The following is a 27,819-nucleotide window of genomic DNA, read 5'->3' on the forward strand; positions in this document are numbered from 1 at the left end:
TCCCTCCAAATCAGTCTGGATGCAAGCCTGCTATCTAAGTAAAGGGCATGTACAAATCCAAGCAGTGAATGTTGGGTTAAGAACTGTGAAAAATTATTACTGATCGGGAAAATGGACAATGGTAGGTGAATGTTGTAATGACTGACTCTTAATAATTAGCTTTAAAAAATGTTTAAAAATCATGGTAGGCCCTTTTTTTTAAAGGAAAATTGTCTATGCTGTAGAGTTGCACTTTAAATTCTCCTCAGTCTACCAGTAACCAGGTTGTGCAATATTGTTCATGATTAGATAAACAAATAAGCATTCTTGCTCCTCATAAAGAAACCACGCTTGGTGTTTTTGATGAAAGTATTCTAATTCATGGTACGATTCCTTCTCTGTTTCTCAAGTGCTGAAATTTATCTTACGTTTCTGGTCTGTAAATGCTAACGCTCAATATCGGAGCAGGGCTATTGATCTGAAGGAAAAACAAGATTATTTTATAAATACTTCAAAATGCTATGAAGATGCTGGTTGCCATATTGTTGCTAAAGTAGGACTCCAGTTTGACTCTGCTCTTTGGTAATGGTTTACAAACCTGTCTTAAAACAATCAATGCATTTGGCTACAAGTGTTAAGTGAACTTCAGACTTTCATTGTGTTTAATGATGGACTATTTAATCTTGGCTGGGATCAATACAGAGGAAGATAAGTGTTTGGACATTAAGATGGCTAAGGTTTCTGTCCCAAATCATCATCAGTTGCTAATTACATTCTAGTTCCATTCTCTGCTGCTTTACTGACCATCCTTATCAAGATGCATCAAGCATAAAAAAATTGGCAAAGCTCAATTGATGTTAAGGCTATGTTAGAGTTTCAGGGTCCTCTTCCTTGAAGACTGGGATCGGTTCCACTTGCATTTTCCTTCCAGACTTTCCTAACTTAGAGATTTTCCTAACATACTCTGTCTCCGGTAATAGACAAAGTAATGATGAGTTTGTAGTTTGTTCCTGAGCCTTCCCTCTGTTAGAATTAAGCTTCTTTTGTCTTGTTTAACAGCTTCTTCAAACTTTTCTAATAGGCATGTTTTCTTTAGATCTCTGGTAATTCATGTTGCTGCAACCCTTCAGTTGGTCCACAGCCTTCTTGAATGGCAATTCCCAAAGTTGGACATAGTATTCAAAATGAGATCTTGTGTGCTGAGCAGAGTAAGCCTGAATCTTGAATAAGTTTAGACATCCTCCACAGCCACAGATCGGAGGCATCCTCTTGAATGCTTTATTCAAAAAGTATTACATGGAGTTAATTCTTTTAAATAGTTTCCAGCTTGGGAATAATTTACCTAGGGGCAGATAGTATAGCAAATATTGGAATATTAATGCCCTAGTTCTAGATGGCAGATCAACTCATGTGATGGTGTAGAAAGGGGTGAACATGAAGAACCTATCCTACAAAAAAGATCCATATGCATTTAAGTGCTGAATTTTAATTTTTAATAAGCTACTTAATGAATAATGGTCTTGTGCTTTGTTATATTTATGTCTTAGAATCTGCAGAACCACCTTGCAAACCTGTAGATTTAAAACACAGGTTTCTTTTATGCTCCATAAGGAGACAGTCTATATAAGCTTGTGTTCAGTCTTTCTTAATTTTTTTTTATTTTAACATGCTCTAACAAATCTGTTTACTTTCATTGATGATTTTTTTTTTTCCTGAACTTCAGGCCAACAGGATACATAGTCTTCTGGAGGCCCAGTGGGCCATCTCCTTAATTTAAGAGTTTCCATGAACTAACAGAGTCTGTATAAGTGTCAGATTACAGTTTAGCTGTCATGAGAAACTGCTAATGGAAGGTGAACTTCCCTTTAATATAGGCTGCCAGAGAGGTGCTGTTGAGTTGTATTGCATCTGAATCCTAGAAGGTTTGTCCTGTGAATTTAGGAAGGCTTTCTTGGCCTATAATTTGGCAGAAGACTAGCTAAACACTTGCCTTGGTTAAATGTTTAATGTTTCAGTAGTCTGTTTACCAATTCCATGATAGAGACCTATTACTTTGCCATGCTGCAGTTTAGACTTGCATAGTAGATTCCCAGGAAGAATTCCTTAATGCTGAAGGCTTTGCTTTCTCTTTTTTTTTTTTTAAATGGTCATAGGTTTTTGGGGTTTTTTAGTGGTCTTGACAGGGTGTCCTCTGGTAGGTTTTGCCTTGTGAATCTGTCAAGATGCAAAGACATTTCCCTTGAATTTCTGCAAGGACTACTAAACTGCCAAACAGGGACAGATCGGTACAAATTTGTATGTAAGAGAATAGGAAAGGGAATATGGCAACTCCTCCAGAGAAAAGACAAACAATACCTGCATCCTGGGGGGGTGAAGAGAATATCTGTGGAAAGCTGAACTCCCTATCGTATCCTGAACACTGAGCTGATTTCTGGATCAGGTTACATGTGTCTTCTGTTGCTACTGTAAGAAAGATTAATCAAAGTAATTGCCAGAGTCTGTTTATAAGCTGATTAATTAGTTCCAAAGTCAGGTTTTGCTTTCCTTTAATGGAGATGAGTAAGGCTGAAAGTTAAGTGCAGGTCCTGTGTTCCAGCTTGGACTTTCAAGTGGGTATTTAAAAAAAACAAAACACAACCAAAAAACCCCTCCAGATAAAACAACAAACAAAAAAACCCCCAAAACCTGGCATGAGGGGTTTCCAGTGAACAACCTGAAGGTTTTGGAACAGTTGTCATTCTTTCCTCCAACTGTGTCCTGGCATCCTGTATTCATCCTTTCACCCATCGAAAGCAAGGCAAGGGTGCTCAGAGCACATCTGGGAAGTACTTCTGAAGAACAAGTCTGCTAGGGCAAATGTTTCCCCAGTACTTACCTCAGACTACGAACTGAGAGGCTTTCAGATCCTGATTCCTGAACTACTCCAGTGCTTTTTTCTTTCCCTGTGCAATAGGGTTGTCTCCGAGGGAAGCTTGTGGCAGTATAGTGTTACCACTTGTTTGCTTTGGGAGGGTGGAGGAGGGGGGAGAGGAAACTGCCTTAGATACAAAGTCACTCTAAAGGGCCTGTTCTCTGTCATCTGTCACAGCAGTTCTTGCTACTTTCCAGGTAAGTCATTTGACTTGGCACACTCCTGGTTGTATAGCAGAGGTCTTGGCAACGCCTAACCCAGCGCTGCCGTTGTGAAGCAAGCTGGCATCTTCACGTGTCAAGTAATTTTCCATTTGACTATGTCTGCTGTGGGGATGCAGCGGTTGCCTTCCTCTTTCGTGTCAGTCTGTAGAAGACTAATCTGTCCTCACGGCTTTTTGTAATGATTGCTTGAAAAATGCTGAAGAGACTATTCTTCCTGAGATGGGACCTCCTGTTCCTTTGGGCACAAAGTTCATATGCTACCATGTGTGTGTTTCCTTGCAAACAACCACCAGCATCACCTTTTGTATTGCCCTGTGAGTGGCTTGTTGGGAATGTCTGACCTCTGCTAAAAGTTAGGGTGTTGATGAGCAGTGTTCTTATTTAAGTGTAATCACAACTTCTGATTGAACAGTTAGTTAGATACTCTTCAGATAAGGATTCCTCTTCCAAAAATCAGATGCTTTGGGAACATTAATTAAAGAACCACCTTTTAGCCATCATCTCCTTTTATGCAAATGTCCGTGCCACTATCTGCTTTTCTAGAGAGGGTTGTAGAAAACGTCTTGGTAATCAAGAAAAAGAAGCCTTATTGCTTCCGAGGTGTGCGTGTGGGAGGTTCAAGTAGTGTATGCTGCTTTTTTGACCAATAAGCAGACAAATTCAGTTATGCAACTTACTGCCTTTACTGACGGCTAAACGTAATGTGTGTGAGTTCCTAAGGTGAAGTTTAATGGTAAACCAGATGCAGGGAGCAAATGTTTCATCAAAATAGTTAAATGTGAGAGACTGAGTATCTTCAGAAACACTTTGGTGTTGTGTGGGAGGAAGGAGGAACCTTGATAAACACGTTCCTCCCTGCGATTATGGATCTCTTTGGAAGATGCACATTCTCTTCGGGATCACTTTTAAATTTGAAGTAAAGCAGAATTTTCATACTTTTTCTGGTACTTAAAAATTTAGTATTAGAAACAAAATGGCTTGGAGCTGATTTCCTGATGCCTTTTGTGGTTCAGGATAAATTATTTGGCTTGCTTTAGGCTGCTAAGCCCTACTTTTACTGATAAAAGCTAGAGGAAAAGCTCTTAAGATTCAGAATACATTCTTTTTCAGAAGAGTTTGTGAAGATAAAGTTTGAGTGTTCAAAAAAAACCAAAACCAAACCCACAGAAACAAACACTGTTGGGTTATTTCCCCTGTTCTCGACCCCAGGCATCAAGAGTACTGTTCTGCATAGGTATATTTGCAATAGCTGTAATGCTTGTTCCAGTTGTTTAACTGGGTCTGAATCTGCATTAGCCTGAAGATGCTTGATAAGAGTTTTATTATATAAGTCACTCCTTTCATCTCAGGACCTGTTCTTCAGTCCCTCTGCACTTTGAGGAAATGCTTTTATAGCAGTGGCTGTTGCAGCTGGTTTTAATGAACCTGTGTTGTTTATAGCTGGAAAATAGCTCTATAATGCATATTTACTGTTTGTTCAAATTCCTTGACCATCCAATGATTCAGCATTTTTCCTTTATAGTTTTTCAGATCAATAGTCATTAGAGAAGAATAAGATTATAAAAGGATGCTGAATCTAATCATGAAGCTTTTAATAGTGACTGGTGGTATGATATCCTGTCCAGTCAAAAACAAAATGCAGCCAGCCTTTTCTAGCTTCCAGGTTTCTTGTCCACTCTGCTACTGACCATGTGCTGCTGGATGATAGAGTTCACATATAGGAATTAGGGAGTTAAAGAACAGGGATAGACTTCAGTGTGTCTTGTCTAGCCATAAAATGTTTTATGCAGACTAGTCTAGACAAGCATGAATTGTAGCCTATAAATGGCAATACTACTTTTGATATTAAAGCAGAGGGATAGCTTGAGTTCTTAATAATTAGAGAACCTTTCAATGCTTAATTAAAATAGCTTTTTAAGTTCAATATTCGTCAAGAGGAAAGATTTTTATGGTAGAAGCAAGCTTGAAAAAAGAAGATAACAAAATGCATTGCAGAGCCCACTACTTCTGTAGCTTTCCTTTTCCTTTAATGTTGGAGTCACTGAAAATTGTCTCTTGAGTCCTTTTACATGCTGAGGGGGAAGTACAGCTTTGGTAGCAGATACACAGGATACCTCTAAGCTGTCAGTGACCTCTTAAGTGAGAAACAGTCATTCTGTTGGTTTTATTTTCTAAACAAATAAATTAATGGGTTCTAGAAAGCAAGTAGGTGAAATGCATTTGCTGAAAATGATAGTTTAGTATTGCTTGCTACCAGCTTGGCATGTTTTATATTATTAATAATCTGAAGTTTAGACTTTTATTTTGCTACCATTACGGCCTCTTGCTGGTTGCAGGTTTTTGGTTCTTCATTTCTTTTAACATGTTTTTTAAAGAATCTGTATTTAAAGAAAATGGACGCTGAAGCTCTGAGTTGGCAATATTATAGCTATTTCATAAATGATATGAAATTCGTGTATACAAGTGGAGCTTCTGTACCTTTTTCTTGTCCTTAAATAGTGCTTGGAGTTCCAGCTGCAGTTTGCAGAGTCACCTAGAAAAACTCTTTACAGTAGGATGTTACTAAATTTGAATAGTGAAAACTTTTGAAAACTCCTTTCACTAGGGTTACTCACAGTCTACCCGCACCCTTACTGTGCTTTGCTTATTCTTAACATTTACTGAAGCAATTTGTATAATTTCATTGTACTGACTATAATTGTGTCTCATCTTCTAATACTGAAGCTTCTATACCAAGAATAAAATAGATAAAAATACAAAATGGATATTCATAAAAATGACAATACTTTGTGTTGGCAGTTCTGTAATCTTATATCCTAGAATCCTCTTGTCCCATGTGATAGGTAATACTTAGTGCACATTTTGTTTCAGTCAATGGAAGCTGACAGCAGCAGTGCTGCTGTTGTCTGTGAGGACAAGGCAGGATGCTTATAGAGTGTATTACAACACTGATCACTATTATCAGTAGTTCCACTGGGGATAAGGATAAGCAGGAATCAGAGTTGAGAATGGCCCCTTGACAATCCTGGGTTCACTTGTATATTTCCTTTCAAAATGTCAAATATTAGCTACACAGTGTTCTGTGAAATGCTTGTTAAAGATGCTTTGCCTTTACTATAGAGAGAATGATAAAATGAAAACAAGCTATTTTATGTACATAATGCAATCCTACCACAGCATTTACTATTGCTTAGTAATTTTGCAGCAAATTGAATATCCTATGTGTTTTGCTTTATTTTTAAAATTAAACTTGCACCAGAGAACTTTAGTATCTCAGCTACTAGGTTATGCAGATTTTACAATTTTATAAGAACAAAAAGGAGGCAAAAAAGAGCCTCAGATCAAGATAAAGCTGCTAGTTGTCAGTGTGCGGGTGTGGTATGTTTGGCTGCCTTGAAAAATAAGCTATTTCCTATGGATTATGTTCCAGGGTTTTTTAATATTTCCTTTGGGACACTTTTTAAAATTGGCCTTCCTGTAATGAACTTTGCAAGGCAAAGGAAAATTCAGTTATACTGTAGATCTTTATCATCTTAACATTTTCTTTACTAGGTTTTCTCTTAACCAGTTGAATACTTTTGATTTTAATTTATATGTTCTTGTGTGCTGTCAAACTTATCTGTTGAATTTACTTTTTTTTAAAAAGGTGAAGACTTGTTAATAGAGCGAGTGACACATGCTGGTATGATCAACCCAGAAGATCGATGGAAGACACTACAATTTAACGGTCCTGTTGCTCATTTTGAAGTACAAATAAGAGTGAAGTGTGATGAAAATTACTACAGTGCTCTGTGCAATAAATTTTGTGGCCCTCGAGATGACTTTGTTGGTCACTACACGTGTGATCAAAATGGAAACAAAGCCTGCATGGAAGGTTGGATGGGAGAAGAATGTAAACAAGGTAGTATTGTTTGCTTCGTTTTAGGTTAGCTCTAGTGTATATATAATAGGTATAAACTGCAGTAGGTATTTCTGTTGTGTCAGTGTTGTAGCATGCTAATTTTAACCCATACAGACTTTGTCCTTTGAATACAAATCTTTGAAAAAAAAAAAATGTCCTCTGTGAAGAGTAGAGCCCAGTGCAGGATACAGTGTTGCTTGTGATGTGTGCTGTGGGGGCTATACAATAAATTTAGGATTTGAAATAGCAAAATATGTTTTTACTAATTGACTTCATTCAGTGGTGGTGTTACTTCAAAGCAAAATGATGTATTACATCTGTTAATGTAAGATTTTATTGAACAGTGATGATATCAGTAATACTGTAGACTCTAATCCTGTAAAAATGCCCTCATAACACTATTTTTGCAAATTAAAAAGTTTTAAGTGTAATGTATGCAGAGCTGAAAGCTTTTTGATAGCTCTTAATGTGAACAGAAATTCAAGTGTAGTCATCCTTTTTAATGTACCACTCAATCAAATCTCTGCATTTTGCCTTCAGTCTCAGTGAGTAATTAGTGCTAAAATTACTTGACATAATCTACTTTCTGTTGAGGGCTTCTTGTTTTTGTTTTCTGTTCCTTGTCAGTAAAAAGCTTATTAATGACAGAGGAGACCATTTTTAGGGCTTACTCAAGGTCATGTGTATCTTTTGAAGCTTAGGATTTCCAGCATAATACTAGTCTAATACCAGGTTTAAAAAATAACTGTATTTGATAAATATTTCAGTGCTGACACTCTTGCTGCAAACCTATCTGGTAGCAACTTTTTCAAGGAGTTACCTTATTTTTTTTATAAAGAGTTGTAATGGGGTTGTGTTTTGTGAAATAGCTAGCTGGAAGCAACAGCTTTTGGAACACGGCAAAAGACAGTGTACTTTGCACAAATAACAAATAGGCTCAATGACAGAAAACCTAGCTGAACAGTTCCAGATTGCTGCTGAACTAATGCATACCCAGCTGCCCTGACTGATGGCTAAATCTTCTTCTGTTTACAGCTGTGTGTAAACAAGGATGTAATTTGCTCCATGGGGGTTGCAGTACACCTGGGGAATGCAAGTAAGTCTGCATGCTTGAGTATATTTTTTGAGTACTGATCTTACTAGCAGTTCCCATGTACGTTGCTACTTTAAAATGGAAAAAAAAAATCTCTACGAGAACATAGATGGAATAGATCTGAAGTAGATTTCACATGTGTAAGAACTGCATATACTTCATACTCTTTTGCAATCCTATTCTGTTTTTTGTGCATATAGGACTGAACAGATCTGCTTCATGTAATCCAAAACCGTGCCTTTATCAAATGAGAATATTTTCTTTTTTTTCCCTTCTCAAAATCCTTAGGAGCTTTGATTTCTATGTACTATTTGTTCCCCTCAAATAAAAAAGAGAACTTGCTCTTTGACAGTGACAACTAGGAAATGCTCGTGGTCCTAGAACACTCAATATATATATTTGATCACCAAAATACAGTAAACCTGTCTTTTCCAAGAAAAAAGGTTTCTTTGGTAGTAATGGAGATACAGTAGCAACCCCAACCTAAACTTTCTACTCCAGGTGATTGTTTGGTCCCTAAATACGAGAGAACAGAGTATGAAATGTTCCCTAAACTTTGTGATGAAGCTTAAGTAGACTCTGTGATAGCAAGAGGAGCTGATTGTTTCCTTGTAACAATCCAACCTAGTAGGTCAAGGGGAAATGGGTGTTATTTTTACACTGGCTGTTGAACAAATGGGACAGGTTTACTTGCAAGTTTGGGATCCCGTGTAAATTCTTGAATCTATTTGTGGTCAGAGTTGTATGCATCATTGTAAGAGTAGATTTGTGCAGTGGTTCCTTTGTAAGCTGTATTGAATCTGCTTGCTTGGAATGATGTGAAACTGAACTGGCTGCCAGAACCCCTGAGTGCTGACAAATACTATTTGTGGCAAGCTGTGATAGTTTAAGGCAATTCGGCTACATCCTCCTACTAGTAACTACTGCAGCCATCACAGAAGTGGCAGAAATAAGATGCAGGTTGCTTAGCTTTGGGCTTAGAGCTAAACTGGGGTTGAAGTGCCAGCTTGTGATCTGTGAGAGCTGATACGCAAACAAGTTCCATCCTGCTGGAGAGCCTGCAGTTTCTGACAGTGGGGTATGGCAGATAACAAAGTTAAGTTTTAAATCATTGCACCACAGACTGGTTTCTTACTGCCCTGAAACTTCCATCAGATACGGCTGACTTGTAGAAGATTTGGCATGTTGTAACACTCAAATCTGACTGAAAACTAAATTCCAGTATATGAAGTGCAATGCTTCAGTGCATGTGCAGTTTGACTTCTACAGAGCTATAAAACTTCCCTTAAAAGATTTTTTTTTTCAAGGGAGATGTTTAAACATGGCTTCCTTTTTGTAAGAAAGAATATTTCTATTTAATGTTATTTGTGATCTTTTCATATCATTAAAAATTTTGCTTATGATTTCAAATATTGTGTGCCCATGCTGCTGTTGGTGATTTTTTTAGGTTGCAAGTAGAGATTGTGGTTGAGAGCTGGGCTGGTATCACTTCTGCCTGATTAAGTACTCCTTCCCTCGAGCCTTCCAAGAACACATTTTTCCCCTTGAGAACCTACTCTAATGAACTTTGATTCATGTAAGGGTTTCTGGAGTCCTGTAGGTATCAAAGGAGTGTCTTAGGGGCCTGTGAATGTTTGCTTTGTGAATGCAAGGAGCCTTTGAATAAAGGTGAAAAAGTGACAGGTTTAAGCAAATGCAAAACAGTACCCTTTTTGGGGGGGGGGGCGGTAGGGGGGGAATGTAGGGTGTGGGTAGGAGGGGGTGGTGCTGTTTCCTTCTTAGCTTTCATTTCTCTGTGATAGCAGCTGTTTCTGGGAATACAAAAGTTGGAGAGGAGGAGGAGGGTTTAAAGGGAATACAAAACCCTTGAAGATGGGGGGGCTGGGTGGCTATGGTACTTTTTTTAAGGTATGTCAATAGGTAGTCTCGTATGAGCGAAGCCTTTCCCTACAGCATGTCACTGATGTGAAGAAGCATCTAGTGTTGCAAGTCTAGGTACCCCCTTCTAACCTGCACAGCTAAACAAAGCTCACAAAAATACCGCTGAGTCTGTTGAAGGACTCTGACCAGAAATGTCACTATTTTCTTGGATGGATTCTCTCATCTGAAAGAAAGTACTGGGGGAAGGAATAAGGGACTTAATGTTTCAGATGGGTTATATGCCATCTGCCTTGTTTCTTAATGCCTGTCTGCTGAAGCGATAGATCTGTGATCAGCAGCAGGTTGAAGGAAAACAATGGCCTTTCTGTCTCTGGCCCCACTCTTACTTGCAGTATTGCAGAAGGTTCTTGGCTACCTCTTTAAATGTGATTTGGGAGCTTGAGCTTGCTCACACAGGGATCTTTAGCTTGTGTTCTGTAATAGTTATTAGGCTATATTAGAAACTTTGCTTTTAACCCAAATGGATAATATTTTCTGTTAAAACAAACAAACAAACAAAAAAACCCAAAAAAAAGATGCTGAACTAAAAATAAGAAAGGCTTACAGACATGACCTTTATCTTCAGCAGTACAAAGGAAGCTGTTATTTAAAAGAAACTGCTGTGTTTGGTGCTATTGAATTATAATCTAGATTCCTTCGTCCTAGTTTTTGGACAGTTGCCACTGTCATTTAACAGGTGAAAACAATGTCCTTTTTTTAATTCAGAAAGAAAATGAAAATGTGAGAAAAACATGGGTGAGAGATGTATGGAAATCTACTGGTGCCAATAGCTACTTGGTTGCCAAAATCTGAAGTGGCATTTATAAATAGAAATAGTTGGAAAACGGTTTCCATCTTCAACTTGCATGAGCATGCAGGTTACTTAAGCAATGGCTCTGAGGCTTCAGCCGAACTCATAGAAAGGATCTACCCTCCATGCTTCGATGTTCCAGTGTAATTTAGAGCTGTTCTTGGATTAAATGTTATACCAGAAACATATCTTAAAAGTAGCTGACTGCAGACTGTTAATAAAGGATATGCCATTAGCTGTAACTGTACATCATCTGTTGGGCAAGCTCATGTACCCATTGTTTTGAGGAAGTTATGGTGTTGTGAAGCTTGCCGTTTCATTTATTGACCTTTCATCAAAGAAATGGAAAATAAGTAGGGGATGACCTGATGTCTCAAAATGACCTGATGTAGGAAACAATTTTGTGGTATGGCCGGGTCTAGGTGGTAGGTTTTTGTCATTGTGGAGGCAGTTAAGGAAAAATAAAAAATTTACTGAATAATAGCAAAATTACAGCCTCGAGGAAAGTAAAAGCAACTTAGCTGAATTTTGCAAAGATCGGAAATTGCAATTATCTTAAAATAAAAAACAAACCCAACCTTTATCCATATCTAGACTCAAAGTGTTTGGCCACTGTAATTTTTTTTTAGCCTGCAGTGGCAGACCAAATGATCCTGTTGGTTGACTTCACCAGCCCAGAGCAGTAGGAAGGATTGTCAAAGAAGCAACATTGCCAAGCCATGTTAATTGGTGCTTTTTGTATGTTTTTGCATCACCTGAAAAACTTTGTTAAATTCTGTTCAACTGTCTAAAGAATGAAGTTTGATCTTATAACTGGCTTAGGCTCAATCACCTTATGAAATTATCAAAGTTGAATGTACAGAAACCACAAGTGACGGTCTGCTTCCTTGAGTAAAACTGCTGACTTGAGTATGTTTGGTACCACTCATAAACTGTCAGTAGGCTTAGCGGCTTAATCTTTCACTTGTGATCTAGAGTGGTATGGGTTTGTTGGAAGTCCAGATATGTGTCGTATCTGGCCTACGTTGTCATATTCCTGCCAGGATGATGATATTTTCAGAAGTCTTTCTACTTTTCCTGTTGCCTTTGAATGTTTAAATTTCTCTTCCAAAGCAAAGGGGTCAAATCCCTAACACTGCTCAGCTTGTGTTCAGCTTCTGGAGCTATGGTAGGACCTAGGTTATGTCCTGGGAAATGCAAGTCTTACTTCACACAACTGTGATACCAAAATTTCTTTAGAACATGTAGACTAACTGAAATGAATTACAAATGGGATTGTTAATAGTACTCTAAGGAGAATTCATGCAAGGTGAACAAAGCAAGCAAAGAAGTTTTTAAAACTTCTAAAGTAAATTGTTTAATCTGTGTGTTTCGAACTGTCTTATTCTAGAATTACTTTTGAACTATGTGACATAACTTTGGTTTTACAGTGTTGGTGATTTTGTTTGTTTAATTGTGTATCTTATGTTTGTCCTGTTGAAACAGGTTTCTCAAACTTCCTGTCTGGTGCCATGCCTTTTGTAGTCCTTGTATTTCACTTCAGCCCTGGTAGGGAGGCTGATTTCTTGCATCCAGCAGTGCCTGCAGATGCTCTAGGTCTCTCCCAAGTGGTTTTGCTCCCTTAAGCTGTCACTATGAGGGCCAGAACCTGCTCAACTGTTACTCAATACTTCCTTTAGAGAGATGCAGGAACAAAAGCTTGAGTTGCAAAATGAGCTGCAACTACCTGGAGTGCTGGGGGTGTAGTGGTGTTCTAGAGATCCTTTGTTAAAGGCTTGCATAGTCTTCCTAACCTTTTCAGTAGGAGGCATACCAATATCACTGATGTTTTGCTTGTGCTTTCATGACGGTTGGGTGGATAACTTGGATAATCAGCCTTGGGGAACTCTGCCTAAACTTAAAAAAAGGCAGCTGGATTCTTGTAAACTCATTCTCGGGTTCAGGGAGATCTAGTGAGGCATCTCAAAACAGGTAGTTATTGAAAGATACTAGAGGACTAACAAAAGATAATAGAGGACTGAAAACAGAAGGAAATACTTTCTCCCCACTTTTGGAAGCAGGCAGTGTAAGAGATGGGGAACTTCCATACTATCTAGTTATACAGATCAACTAGCTCTAAATGATACAGCTTCTTTCCACAGTTGTTCCAGAATGGAATTATGAGATCTCGTAAGCTGCTCTGAACAGTAAACTAGGAAGAAATCTTGTTTGAGCTAGCTGCTGTGGCACTGACCCTTTCAATTCCTACAGTCTTGGACTAGCTGTGGCCCCTAAAGAGCGTAGGGCTATTGTTTGGGTCTGCAGGGGGATGCACTTGGTATGGGTACCTGGACATCATCTTCTGTCTCCTCTTTGATGCAAGATACTGTATCACAGCTTCAAGTTTCAAAGAACATGTAAAATTATTACAAACTGTAAAATTGCTGTGTGTCTCAAGTTCTCTTTCCTGTTATCATAACCAGTATGCTTTTATTATTGGTTTTTATGTCCAACTAGTAAGCCTTCTGGGATTGTTGGCAAGTATTTCACAAGTAGACAGAAAAGAATCCCATGTTTGTTTCTTTTATTGGTCAAGGAACTGAGGCACACTCTGCAGTCACTTCCTTGGGTGGTTAGTGGGTAGGAAGGCACAGAATATATGCTGAAGGTGGATGCTGCTTCCACGGGAATGTGAATGGGATTTACAGGAAGTAAAAATATGTAGTGCTTTAACTTGTGTCTACAATAGTAGGCAGTGCAGACAAATTAGAACAGTAGATCAAAGCAGCGTTGAAGCCAATATCCATACTAAAAACACTTCAGTCTTTTTTAATTTTAGACTAGCTCTAGTCTGTTCTTGTGGACTGAATGCCTGTTTGTAGCTGGAACACACTTAGGTGTGCTCCTGGCATACATTGCCTTAATGTTACCTTAGTTTAACCTAAAAGGAATCCAATTCCTTTGTTCCAAAACAGTTCTGTGATGTGAACCAACACACCATCAACAGGAATGATCAGGCAGTTCGTTTAAAAAACGTGCTCCTGGTGTGAACTAATGCAAATATAGACGCACCCTTTGAGCCACTTATTACAAGTTAACTGAGGAACGTTTCCTCATATGTTCTGGCTAAGCAATTCTGAACCATCCCCTCTATCAGCTCCTTCACAAAACTAAATGAAGTACTGGAGTGAGAATGTTAGCTCTCAATAACTTCCTTTAATAAAGGAGAAGAAAGTTTGTAGGGAAAGGTTTGTATCTCGGTCTAAGAATGCTGAGGGTGAGAGGAAAAGATGACAAGCTTTCAGGTAGTTATTTGAGTTCATTAACGAGCATCTTTTCCTTCCCTATTCACAAAACTATCACGCCTATTTCAAAGGTAGGAAGGTGGAGAAAGCGTTTCTGTGACAAATCTTAGTGAGTACCATACTAGCCATGACACTGAATCCGGATGCTCAGAATTGTAGGATCTAACAGCTAGACCATATTGCTGCCTGCTATGCAACAACTAGTCTCTTAAAAGATTAAACAGACTTTCTTATAGTTATTTTAAGTAAATAACTAATATAAAGCTATTGTTCTGGCCTATGCAGCACCATCCTGTTCACGTCATTAGAAAATTTAGTGGTTTTCCATTTAAGAGGGTTATTTCTTCCCCACCCCTGAATGATGCATTTTGCTTCTGCTCTTAATGTCACTGTTTTGCTTCATTTTCCTGTGTCGAGTGTTTTGGCCACAGCTTCCACTTGAAATATGAGTGGGAGAAGCTCCCTCCAAAAAGCTTGCTTGAAAAATGGTGTGTCACGGTGATCTTTACTTTGACCTTTGTAGGATGTGCAATATACCAGTAAGATGTAACCTGTGGTAATTAAAGGCTTATACCACATTGCCTGCATCCTCACTAGGATTTTTTAAAATTTATTTTTAGGCTCCATATTCTGGCCTTGACTTCAGAAGTAGTTTAGTTTTGATTTCCTTCACATTGTTGGTTTAGGTGTATTTATGCATTAAGTGCTGACAAAGCTATGTAGCTAGGTGTGGAACAGAATTTATTGAAGTATCCTCTCACTCTTGTGTATTACAAGCCTTTTCATAAGGTTCACTAGAGTAGATTAGGGATTGGATGAGACCTGCAACATGAAGTTTCTTAGCTGAACTTCCTGCACAGAAAGTTCAGGGCTTTCAAATAATCAGAAGTGATTGAACCAGGAGAATAAACCATCTGTGAAGATCGTATGAAACAGCTGAGTTAAGGTGCTCTCAGTGGTCCACTTCACTAACTTTTTGCTGTGTAACAGGTGTCTTCCTTTTGGATAATCATGCAAGGTGCTGAGGGACCATGGTTTACAGACCATCGTGATTTGGGTACATCTCTTTGCCTTTCTAATCACTTCCATAACTGCTATTGTAGGATTTATCATAAAATTATGGAGCTTGGAAAGAACCTCTAGGGTCATCTAGTCCCACCTCCTGCCCAAAGGAATTCTAGTCAGACCAGATTGCTCAGGGTCTTATCCTCACAAATAATGTATCTGTTTACATAGAGCAACATGGGATCTTTTGAACACCTTGTTTTGATTTGGAAATGCTCAATTTCAACCTAGCTTTCACTAACTAATTATAACACAAACATCCTCAGAGGAAAGCAAAGACTGGTATCAGCTTTTTCCTTAATTATAACTTCCAGAAGAACATAGGGAAAGCATAGTTCTGTAGAAAAATCTCTATTTTTATTGAACCTGGATCAGTTTAGCTTTTTTAATACCCCCAGGAAAAGCAAAAACCCCAAACACATTCTTTCTCCTTTCCCACTTGCCCATGCTCCTGCCTCAGAGTACAATATGTATCTTTGAACTGTGCGTAGTCATGGGTGCTTCTGTAGAAATACTTGATACTAAATTTAAACTCATTGAGATTTATTGTAGAAAGACCTTCTTCCTTATCCTGGAGTTTTGCTGTTTGAAACCCCACTGTCTTATTGTAATCAAGTATATGCTATGAGTTGAATTATTGTGGCTTTATCTACTTGTCGATGACAACAGTATTTTTCCTGCACAGTTGCAGTTTCTCTAATCTCAAGACTAAAATGTTATCTAGAAACTTTGCTAATGTTAACTCCTGCCGCCTCCCCTTCCTCCAGCCTTGTATTTAAATTCTCATTTTCTGTTGCTACCAGACTCTCATCTAAGGAAAATGGAAGCTGTGAAGCATGTCTGTCAGGAACTTTTCTGCAAGTTCTTGGTTTCAAGAAAACTAGCAATTGTTCTTCAATTCCTATGGCACTCTTTCTGTGTTAATCCTGACCTGAAGGGATGCTTTGGTCTGGGAGCAGATGCCTGTATTTCAACCTTCCATCAGGAAGTTACTAAACTGTAACAATCTATTTATGGTAACTTCTTTTGTACTGCTAATAACCCAGCAAGGGCTAAGATTAAGCCATCTCTGATTTTGTTTTGCATGTGTTTGGTTATAAAGACGAGTTAGAGCCAATGAAGTCAGCAGAGGGGAAGGACAAAGGAAGTAGAATCTTGATTCCAATAAGAATTTTCTTTGTCCGTTGAACAATGGGAATCCTTATGAATCCCTAAATTTGGCTTTCTTATTTAGTCAGATGTGAAAAATTTAGGATTGCAGAACTCCCAACAAAGTATCCTCAACTAGGGAAGGGGCCGGGAAGAAGTAACTTTAGCCCACCATTAAGTTAATCATTTTGGCTTTTACACAAGTGGTCGTTACTTGAAAAGGAATTCTGGTTTGCTTGTTTGGGGTTTTTTTGGGGTGGGTTTTTTTTTTAGATGATGTTGCTTTTATAGTTATACTTTCTGGGCTTCTCATAGTGGATCATTAACCTTTTTTCATCCTTGTGTTTTGTCTTGATATTTTTCTCAAATGACAACATGCCCGTTTCTGAATTGACTTCACTTTATCGATCACATCTTGCTCTAGGGGTGAGCTGAGATCCGTGTAAACATTATCTTTTTAGAAGGAAGTGGATTTAAAGCTGCTTTAGCACCTGCTAATGTAGGATGCGACCAGACTTCCTGTTGAAGAGGAAATCCTAATTTACTCTTCCTTGTAAACTGAAGGCTGATCAGCTTACCACATAGTAACCTTTTGACTTGTAAACACTGTGTTCCTTTGGTCTGCTTTAAGCTTCTAGAAATTATTTCCCCTGGGCTTGGTGGTAACTTTACTAGTAAACTTTGTGTTGAATATAACGAAAAAGCAGCAACCCTTTTCTGATGAACTAATTTTATTGCAGTCAAGCATACCTACAAACTCAAGTAGGTGCTTAAGATGCCTTCAAGTTCTAAGAAGGTGATTGTATTTTTCTTTGCACTCTTAATCACCAGTGCAGTGTTGAACAAAGAAACTTGTTATCCATTGGGTATAGAAAACAAATTGAGTTATTGTGATTATTTGCTTTGTGATGCAGACTTTCAACCCTTGAAAATGCTTGTTATGTGTGGGTGGGAAGTTGGCTCTGGCTACGGTAGTCATGGTGAATCACAGGCAGTAGTGCCAGGTTTGGCATGGATGGAGATTTGGGTTGGGGCCAGTAAAGTGAGTTACAGTGTGCTTTTTTTTTTTATTGTTTATTACCAGCCCTGAAGAGATTTTTCTGTCCTTGAGGAGGAAGGAAGAGATCAAATTTAGCAGGAGCAGTATTTGTTTCCTCTTACTGCTAATACAGCAAAAGAAAGCTGCTTCTGAAATACGTATGTTCTCTAGGCTTCTGACAGCCTTGCTTAGATGAGCGATTGGAGACCTCTGGACTAGGTACAGAGCTGAGGCCCTCCTTAGGGATCTCACAGCTGTGAGGTTTTGAAGGAGCAGATACCGGGACAAAGATCTCAAAGTAGTTCTAGAACTATATATAAAAAAGTCTTGAAAAGATCTGCATCTAGATTCCTTCTGCCTATGTAAATAGTAGGAATTTAAATAATATGCTGCCAACATAACCAGTTCTGTTCCTCTGGGGATTGATACAGCTTATTGAAATGGTGGAAGTGGATTGATTCACAAGAGACCAAGACTCCTTGTCTATGCTTCTTGTCTCTTGTCTGCTCTCACCATACCCCAAAGACTTAATTTATTTTCTGTTATTTTATGGTATTCAAAGTGTATTGATAATAGAATGGTTGTTAAATCTATAAAAGTACAGTTTCCTTTCTAATGCTTTTGTCCCCCAGGCATTAGGACTCCCCTGGCATGCATGTGCCCAACTCCCATTCAGTGTGGTTTTATGCATCTCTTTGTGGCTAGTATGGCTCTTAAATCGTTTATAAGAAATACTCTTAAAATAACAGGCAGAACACTTTTTTTGTTGACCCAAAAGAGCAGGCTTACTATTTCTTTTTGAATAAAATGTGAAATATATGGTGGTGGGTTTTTTTTTTAAAAAAAAAAGCATTAGCCTATGTCCTTTTTCTTTACGTTCAGACTTTTAACAGTTTTCCTGTAGCATAAATAGTTCCTCTTGTTAGCAGAATTCTGTTACAGATAACATAAGGATACTGGTCTCTGAAGAAATCTTGTGACAAGATTTCAACTCTGCTTAAATTATTAATGTTTTTCTTTCTATTCTCTCTCTTCTCCAAAGAGCACTTTTTTCATAATGTCACTAGAGAACACTGAGGATATAATAGAATAAATCTGTAAAAAGGGCTCTCTTGAAAAACTAAGTCTTGAGAAAATTGACAAGACAGCTTCCTCTGGCTGCCCTGGTCTTTCAAGACTAGCACTCTAGAGCAAACCACTAGTATCTTGAAATCTATCTTCATAGAGAGAAAAAAAGCTATGGTGCTTGGTGCAATAAGCCAGCAGTCTCCTTTTTGAAAAGTAATTTCAACTTTTTTTATATCAATCACAATTTTTATCTTAGCGTGAGATGATTATGTGAAGATAGAACTTCTTGTGAAGGAACAACTAATTTGTGTACAGTTCTCATAATGCATAGTGCTTGGTGTCAGTTGTTGCCATGGTATGTAATACGGTTGAGCAAGATGAGATCCAGTAAGGATGTTCAACAAGACTAGTATGTCCCTTCTAAACAAGAGAAATAAAGCTTTGTTATCTGTTGCACATTGAACATTGACCTTGTTCTTGAGAACGGTAAGTGTAGTGTTCTAAATACCTGTAATGCTGATAATTAAGCATCATGTTGCTAACTTTTAACATGTGAACTTACATCTTAGGTGTCATTATGGTTGGCAAGGACAGTTCTGTGATGAGTGTGTCCGCTACCCAGGCTGTGCTCATGGGAGCTGTAATGAACCATGGCAGTGTAATTGTGAAACCAACTGGGGTGGCCTGCTCTGTAACAAAGGTACTTAACATTAATGTACAGAACAAATAAGTAAAATTGCATGATTAACTGATAACTCATTAACCATTATTTTTCTGCTAGTGTGCAACTACCTGAGAATTTCTGTGCCTAATTCTTTTATGGCAGATGGTGCATAAACATCGTAAGGGTAGGAAGTTTAAGACAAAGTTTTGGAATGGTCCTGACTCTTCTAACTCATGCAGTTGTCTCTTGCTCATCCTTCCCTGTTCTGTGGATAGTTACCAGATGACAGGCTAGCTAGTGGAATATGGGGATGATGTGGGTGAATGCTATTCAAGCCAGAAAAGGCATCTGTATGTCTGACTAGGGATTAAAATGGTGAGATTTGTGTTCCCTGTTGATTGACGCTTTTCTCTGTCCAGATCTGAATTACTGTGGAAATCACCATCCCTGCGTGAACGGTGGAACCTGCATGAACACTGAACCAGATGAATATCGCTGTGCTTGCCCAGATGGCTACTCTGGAAAGAACTGCGAAATTGGTACTTCTGAATATTGCATGTATCTTCAGAAGTCTGAAACTGTTTTAGGCATGACTGTGTTCTAGTTATGCAGGTGGCACTTTTATAATGCTCGCTGTTGCTTTTTTGTTTGTAGAGGAGCTGTTTTCTCCTTTGCAAAAGCTAGATTGGTTTCTGAGAGGGGAGGTGTGTGAAGAGTGATGGTGTGCCACTTGTCCTTTCAACTTGATTGTTACTTTGTGTGACAGTGAGGGTGTGCCAGCTCTGTCTCTCCTCTCTCATGCCTCAGGCTGGCTATTCAGAAAACCACTGAGGACAGCAGAAGTGCTGCAATGGTTTCCCTTGGAGTTAGATAAGACTGAGAATATTTCTTCCCTTTGATATATTCACTTCCCTAGTCCAAACATGCAATTGGGCTACAGTCCCATGGAAATGGGTTACAGGTGTGCCTTTCCTTGCTACCCATTTTCTTGTCTTCTGGCTTGCTTGCAAACATGCATCTTGTGCAAGCCTGGGGACTAAGGAAAGTAGTAGTGATGGATGCTTCAGTTTTAACTGTGGTGTGGTGTTTTGGTCCAAGTTTTAGCTGCCTGAATGTGGTGACTATCCTTTTTGATCAACTGAAACTTGATTTTTAGAATCATCTTTTAATACATTTGGATTAATAATGCAGATGTTAACTATGATGGAAATGTGTTCCATCCCTCTTACAGAGTCACCTTGATCAGTCTAAACAAAAAGTTGTCTTCCCGGTTCCCACTGGCAAAATGGAGGAAAGCACTTAAACCATATTTCTGATGAAGTATGCCATCTTGACTAGAGTCTAACAGATCTGTGTTTATCCTACATGAAAAACTGCTTCCTATCTCAACCACAGTACAAAGATAGTGTATTGCTTTTTTCACTTATAACTGTGTATGTGTTACACAAAAACCAAAATTTTCATATACTGGAGACTATTCTGGTATTTGGAGACTTTTCCTGATTATTCTGTCTCTGGAGATAAAGGGGCAAGTGTGCAATTTCTATTTTTTTCCTATTTTGCTTTAAAGATTTGATGTTCGGAGAAAAATGAAAGTTTTTGTTTCAACCTTTTCACATGTAGTATTCAGTTGGGTGTTCTGCAGTGACTTTCTTTGCCATGCTGGATTGTTAAAACCTTTTTTAAGGTTTTAACCTTAATGTGATATTCCCAGTCTCCTCACTTTGAATTTTGCTATTCCTTAATAGCTTTAGGCATAGATGAAAAGAACCTTTTTTTTTTCTTTCACTTAACTGTTTGGCCTTAAGTTCAGCAGGTTTTCACATTTATCAGGATGTAGATCTTCCCTGAACTTCTATAAAGTGCTATGTGGTATGAATGATACTATCAAAACTTGAATTTTGCTTCAGTTGGTAGAATGTGATGCAAAGTTGTGGCTAAAATGGATACAATCTTGTCTTAACTTGCCCTGAAAGTTGTGGAGAAGTACCTTGGCCCTTCCAATGAGGAGGCAGGGATAAAGGGAGCCATACATTTGATGAGTTATATACTGATTATTAGCAGTAGTTTGGTATATGAGGTGCTTTAGGTACTAGTACCCAACATCAGGGACAACGTAAATTCAGTTTGCAGAGTAGATAACATCACTGAAAGAAAGATTCTGAAATACACATGCTAGCAACAGTTAGAAAGTCTGGCCTAGTAAGGGGATTGCTTTCTTTATTCCAAAAGCTTCCTTGGCTTCTGAGAGGAAAAATATCAAAAGTGATGGCACACAACTTGTCCCTCCTCAACTTGATTGTTGCTTAGTGCAGCTTCTGCAAGTGTTACAGCCCTACATGGAGTGACAACAAGCAAGTACTGCCTATAATAGCAAGTGGCTCTCTTCTTTGTTGTTTCCAAGGAACAGTATTAGAATGAAGCTAAGCAGACCTTTGATACTTTACTACCACTGTTCAGACCTCTGCATACAGCATATCTGTTTTGTCTCACTAAAGGAAAAAAAAAAAGGTAGTGCTGGAGCACTCCGGAGGTGGAAGTGTGTGGCTGGAAGCACTAGGCTAATGGAAAACTTCTTGAGCTCCTGGAATATTGAGGTAGTGACCTGCCTACCTTTAGGCTTTCCAGTCAGTAAATATGAAGGATGATGCACCTTCAGTAAAATCCTTCTTCAGTCTCCTACTGGGAATCTTACTCTCTGCAGCTGGGAGAGGAAGGCTTCAAACTTCTGTACAGGCACCCTGCCACTGCTCATGCTTTTGGTCACTTTTAGTCAGAATGCAATTTCTGTGTAAGTTCTCCTTAACTGATACTGGAAGAGCATTTAACAAGAATTTCTTTTCCTCTTTCTTCCCAGCGGAGCATGCTTGTGTATCTAATCCCTGTGCTAATGGTGGAATTTGTCATGAAATTTCATCAGGCTTCAAGTGTCACTGCCCATCGGGGTGGAGTGGACCAACATGTGCTATTGGTGGGTATACGTTTACTGATGACGGACCTCTTAAGTTGGAAGGGTTGATATGGTTTACTTGATAATATGTGCTGTGGGTATGGAATTTGGTGGTAGTCTTCTACCTTACCTGTCTTTTAACAGTTATGCATTGGGAGACTCTGAAAAGAGTAATGGTACTGTGCAACCAGCAGTATCTATTTGATGCAGTTGAGATCTACAGGTTATCAAAAGCATAGCTGGACCACATGCAAAGAAATCCTCTGTTGCCAAAGCTTCTTGTAGGACAGCTTCTGAATCTTTAGCCAGTCTAAAGCAAAATAAAGAATAGAATTGTTTTAAGAAATATAAGTGTGAACATGGAAGGTTCTGCCCTTCTTAAAGTAGTAGAAGAGTAAATTACTCACTTAGAAGTTCGCTTTGAAAGACAGGGGAGTAGTTGAAATGTATTGTGCACCCATGTAACTGGTTTGCATGTTGCTGGCGATGTGGAACACAGATTTTTTTTTTTTATCCATTTTTCAAATATCCTCAAAAAACCCCAGTAAAACCACTGGCTAAACTTGTGTCATGATCTACGAACATGACTTGCGATGAATGTGTTCATCATTGGCAGATTAACTGAATCATCTTGCTGTTTGCTGACAAAATTTCAGAGTTCCTCTCTCTGCTATCTCAAAGATGTGAGAAAAGCCTAAGTAAAAATTAGGTTAGAGTTATTAGACTGTTCCTAATCTTGTTTGTGCATTCTCCTCCTTCATCTCAAAATAACTCTAAAAAAAAAAAGGCAAACAAAAAAACCAGGTTAAGCCAAGTTTTAAACCATGTAATGGAAGGCACACTTTGACTTTCCAGATATTGATGAATGCGCATCTAACCCTTGTGCTCAAGGAGGGACCTGTATTGATGGTGTTAATGCATTTGAGTGTATATGTCCACAGCAGTGGATTGGAGCAACATGTCAGCTTGGTAAGTAATTAACTTCTCAAGTTTTGAAGACTGCTATAGATTATTCCTAAATAATGAATAATTCTGTGTGTGTTTCTGACATGGTTTTTATCGAAGAAAACATTGAAGATGTGTGTTGCTATTGGTATCTTAGCTCTCCTTTAGTAGATCTTCAAGCCAGAAGTTTCAAATGAACCTGTAACTATTTAAGCCCCAACTTAAGCTTGTGTATAATGGTTCTTCTAGAATACCCCATAACTTTTCTGTTTCAAAATACAGCATTGGTGATGGTAGCTGCTTCTTCATGGTGGCAGAACAGTGACTATAAGCTTATGGAGGCAAGGAAGGGATTTTCCCTGACTAACATATTACCTTTTTGAGTTTTGGCAAAGGAAAATGTAAGATAACATGCATGTGCTGCTATAGACAAGTGTGCAATAAAAACCTGTGGTATGTAAATGGTATTAGGGCCCTACCAATGTATAATACAAGCTTCTGATGCTTGGATTGCATGGAAACTTTGCTTGGTGCTGTGGTAATCTGTTTCTGGGTTTGTTCTTTATTCTCTTCTTTCTTTTATCTTCTTTCACAGATGCTAATGAGTGTGAGGGGAAACCCTGTGTTAATGCTTACTCTTGCAAAAATCTCATTGGTGGATATTACTGTGACTGCATTCCAGGATGGACAGGAGTAAATTGTCATATCAGTTAGTATTTCTTTAGTATGTATGTTGACCATAGGATGCTTTATTCTTTACAAAAGGTTTTATGATGAATGATAGTACACGTACTTGTACAAGAAAAAATACCCATTGTCAGGATTTTTCTAACTTCCAGCAGTGTAAACTGAAAATACTGTTTGAAAATTCATTTAGAGATGTAACTGGTATTAAAATGAGCTTAGGTATACACTTACATAACTCTAATAAATCTCTCCCTACTCACTCATCCCTGATTCTGAATGATATAATGTACTGATTCAATTTAAAATACCTTGTAGCTAAAATGTTAGCTATGAAATTAGCTGACATCGTCTGATTTAGCTTCTATTACACTGTAATAGGAATGTGGAATATGTAATTTTATATTACGTATTTTTAAAAATAAGACTCTCTTAAGACATCAAGCATCCTTGCTTTCCATTGAAACACCTAAAAAAAGCCTTTCTGAAAATTGTTATCCATTTTTATGCTAGGCCTGTACTTTACAGGTTAGTCTTTTAGTATAAGTTCTAATGCCTTGCATATTTTATCCATAGATATTAATGACTGTCATGGACAATGTCAACATGGAGGGACTTGTAAGGTAACTCTTGTTTATTACATGCCATGTTGAAAATAAATCTTGTTCTGGCTAGTTACGAATTCTGTAGGTTAGAATTATGGGTTGGTTAAACGAGGTTAATGTTAAAAACGTAGTGTTGCAGACTCTTGCACCACTTCACAAAATAATTTTGTGGTGCTACTGCTGTTCACAAATCCAGAATGTAGAAATAACTTGAATTCTTGTGTGCAAGTTTTATCAATAAGCAAATCTTTCTACTTTTGCTTTTTCCCCACCTCCCCCCTCTGTGAAGGATGAAGTGAATGGTTACCATTGCTTATGCCCTCGTGGTTTCACAGGAAAAAACTGTGAGACAGAAACAAATGAGTGTGAAAGCAGTCCATGCCAAAACGGAGGCCGTTGCAAAGACCTGGTGAATGGATTCAGTTGCCTGTGTTCACAGGGCTTCTCAGGAGTCTTCTGTGAGGTGAGGGCAGTGGTGACATTACTGCAATACTTTTCATGGATTGAATTCTTGAAAGAAACATATCTCTGGGTTTAAATGGGAGTAGCCCAAGACTAAAGTACTACTAACATAGCTGTTACTTGATACTCTGAATAAGCAAATTTGTTGTGCAGTGCTGTCATAGTAGCTGTAACACTTGAATTTGCAACCTGATAAACTGCAAGTTGTTGCACATAGGTGTTGGCTCTCCTACATGTTTTAAGTCTGCAAGTATTCCTTAAGCTTGAAACATTTTTCTTTGCAATTTTGTCCTTTTGTCACACTAGAACGTTTTAGGTCTTCGTCCTAATAACTCTGAAGTACATAGAATTGAATTACCTTTCAGGTAATCCTAGTGCTGTTGGTAGGAGTATCCACATAGTTAAAGGCAGGCAGATATGCAAGTATTAGCTCTCAGAACTTTTCTGTTTGAGATCATTTTAGGAACATGTAGTTCTAGTGCTTTAAGGATTAAGATCTGAAATCACTAAGCTAGTGATACTTCATATAGTACTTCATGATAATGAAGATTTTCCTCCTTCTAGGGAGGACATTAGACTTTTTACTGTAAAATTATATTGCCTTAAGGTATGTACTTTCTGGCTTTTGCTGATAGCCAAGTTCATGTGTTATGGTTAGCAAGACAGCATCAACTGGAGGCACTGGGTTAGAATTTTGTTGGATTTGCTCCAGAATTTTTCATGGAGGACATTGGAGTGATCTCTTCTAAATGCCGAAGTAATTTCATTCTGTATTATTTGCATTGTTAAAGAAACAATGCCCTCCTTTTATTCAAAGTTAAAGAGTTGCAGATACTGACCAGTTTAATAAAACTGATGCAGTACCTAATAGCTCATGTACCATTTCTACATAAGGATCATAACTTGAGTGCTCTACTCTTGGCTGATTCATACTGTACTGTGTAATTAAAGTTTCAGCAAATCTGTTTGAATAATAGGGGGGAGTTGGCTGCTTGCCTTGTGTGTTGCAGGAAATATCTACCATTGATTCCAGATGCTACAAGTACCAGCTACTGAACTTGCATTGGGAAGGGGAAATTTACACTAATGGAAGGAAACAAATGGAGACATCTGATAGAGGAGATCTGAGAATCTTTCTCAGACCTTAGCTGGTTTTTGTAGCTTGCTTTGAATGTTCCATATGAGAGCATGAAATAACTTGCTGAAAATCCCTCTATTGCAGCTGGAATTGTATGTGCTCCTGTGAATTAGATACTTAACACTATTTGTGTTCTGTTTTGGTTAGCTTTGAATTTTTCTCCTATTTAGCTACAGAACTACTAAAAATAGTGATCAAATCCACTATCAGACTTAATTTTATGTCCGTAAGATTGAGAAAGCTATCTTTCTCACAAGAAAGATGTGAAGAGGGAAAAATTCACTTGAGGGGAAGAAAGCAATCCTTAAGAAAAAGATACTGTGATGTAACAATATCCCTTTTGAGGCTGCTTTGTGGATTTTGAGGCCAGTTTAGGGCATCACCAATCAGATGTAGAAGAAGCAGAATTGCTTTGCTACAGCAATTTGTCTGTTAAAGGTTATATTATGAGAGCTAGGTTTGAATCTTTTTGAACCAGATGGTAAGTGTTCAAAATGTACCTAGTATTTCTGTGTATAAGTTGACGTGGGGATAGTAGGAATAAGGCCCTGAGCAGCTTGGGCTAACTAGACCTGCTTTGAGCAGGAGGTTGGGAGTAGCTGACCTGTAGAGTCCCTTCCAAGCTATGTGGTTCTATAATTCTGTATGACAAATTGACAAATTCTATATGTCAATTGAGATGGGAAGAGAAGTTGCTCTAGAGAATAGGATTTTTTTTAAGTGTATTTTAAGTGTCTTGCAGACACAAAGTTGACAAGTGCATTGGTATTTAACTTGCATTATAGCACTTAGTATGCAGATGTGAAGGACAGAGAAGTGACTTACAATGATCCAGAGCAGTCACAATAAGATGTCTCTTAATGGCTTGTTCTTTGCTAAGTTATTGCAAATGTGCTTATTCAGCCTCCCGCAAAGGAATATCTTTTTGGCAGTATCAGAAATACTGTGTATTAGGATTGACTAAAGTAACCTGAAGTTTCTCTCTGTGTTGCGGGATGGAATGCAATATATATGATTCATAAACCTTCCTAAAACTTGAGGTTCTTTGTACATTAGCTTTATTTGTGTCTTTGGCAACACAGATAATGCTGCTTACTCCTGGGAAATGAAGCAGCTGCTGCTAACTATGGTCTCTCTCACAGATGGATATTGATTTCTGTGAACCTAACCCTTGCCAGAATGGGGCTAAATGCTATGATCTGGGAGGAGATTATTACTGTGCCTGCCCTGATGACTATGATGGAAAGAATTGTTCTCATCTCAAGGACCACTGCAAGAACAATTCTTGTAAAGGTACCTGCTATTGTCCAGAAACTTGTCTTAATGTATTAGTGGTACGTTAAAAAAGAAAGTATTTCTGGGAAAAGCAGAATGCAGAAACACTTTTTTATTGTACTCACTTGGACTGTTAAATAGTGAGGCAGTGAGAAGAAATGCTTGTAACAGTCCTTATTTATAGAGAGGTAGAGGGTAACTTACAGTTAATGTAACTTTTAAATTGTGATCAGTCTGAATTTTTGGATAACTTTTTTAAAACTAAAAACTGACTGGTGATGCAGATTATTAGTCTGATGATATACTTCTCATTCTTAGTAATAGACAGCTGTACAATAGAAGTCTTCACTAATGCTACCCAAGAAGGAATCCGTTTCATTTCATCTAATGTTTGTGGGCCTCATGGACGGTGTATTAGTCAGCCAGGAGGGAATTTTACTTGTGCCTGTGAGAGAGGTTTTACTGGAATATACTGTCATGAAAGTAAGTATGAGTTTTGTTGCTCTAGAACTTTCTTAAAGTTTTTGTTATAAAGTTTTACAACATAAAACATACGGATTTTAATAAAGTTGCATAGAGCACTGTTTCAGGTGTACTGCTTGAAATCCAGTTTCTTCTGGTAACAGTTGTCTTTGTAACAGTTCACACTTCC

General features: G+C 38.2%; 1 protein-coding gene across 1 annotated transcript in view; it reads left to right on the forward strand.

Moving 5' to 3' along the window:
• The window catches only part of JAG2 (jagged canonical Notch ligand 2), a 71,964-nt gene that overhangs the window by 26,945 nt on the left and 17,200 nt on the right, over positions 1–27,819 (forward strand). The window contains exons 4-14 of the mRNA XM_074820987.1: positions 6,761–7,015; positions 8,051–8,111; positions 19,014–19,144; positions 19,528–19,647; positions 21,966–22,079; positions 22,914–23,027; positions 23,599–23,712; positions 24,264–24,310; positions 24,582–24,755; positions 27,035–27,185; positions 27,486–27,650. Coding sequence (XP_074677088.1) covers positions 6,761–7,015; positions 8,051–8,111; positions 19,014–19,144; positions 19,528–19,647; positions 21,966–22,079; positions 22,914–23,027; positions 23,599–23,712; positions 24,264–24,310; positions 24,582–24,755; positions 27,035–27,185; positions 27,486–27,650 — 1,446 coding nt within the window. The remainder of the gene's footprint in view (positions 1–6,760; positions 7,016–8,050; positions 8,112–19,013; positions 19,145–19,527; positions 19,648–21,965; positions 22,080–22,913; positions 23,028–23,598; positions 23,713–24,263; positions 24,311–24,581; positions 24,756–27,034; positions 27,186–27,485; positions 27,651–27,819) is intronic.

The sequence above is a fragment of the Strix aluco genome, chromosome 4, assembly GCF_031877795.1.
Source record: "Strix aluco isolate bStrAlu1 chromosome 4, bStrAlu1.hap1, whole genome shotgun sequence".
In the NCBI taxonomy this organism is placed as follows: Eukaryota; Metazoa; Chordata; class Aves; order Strigiformes; family Strigidae; genus Strix; species Strix aluco.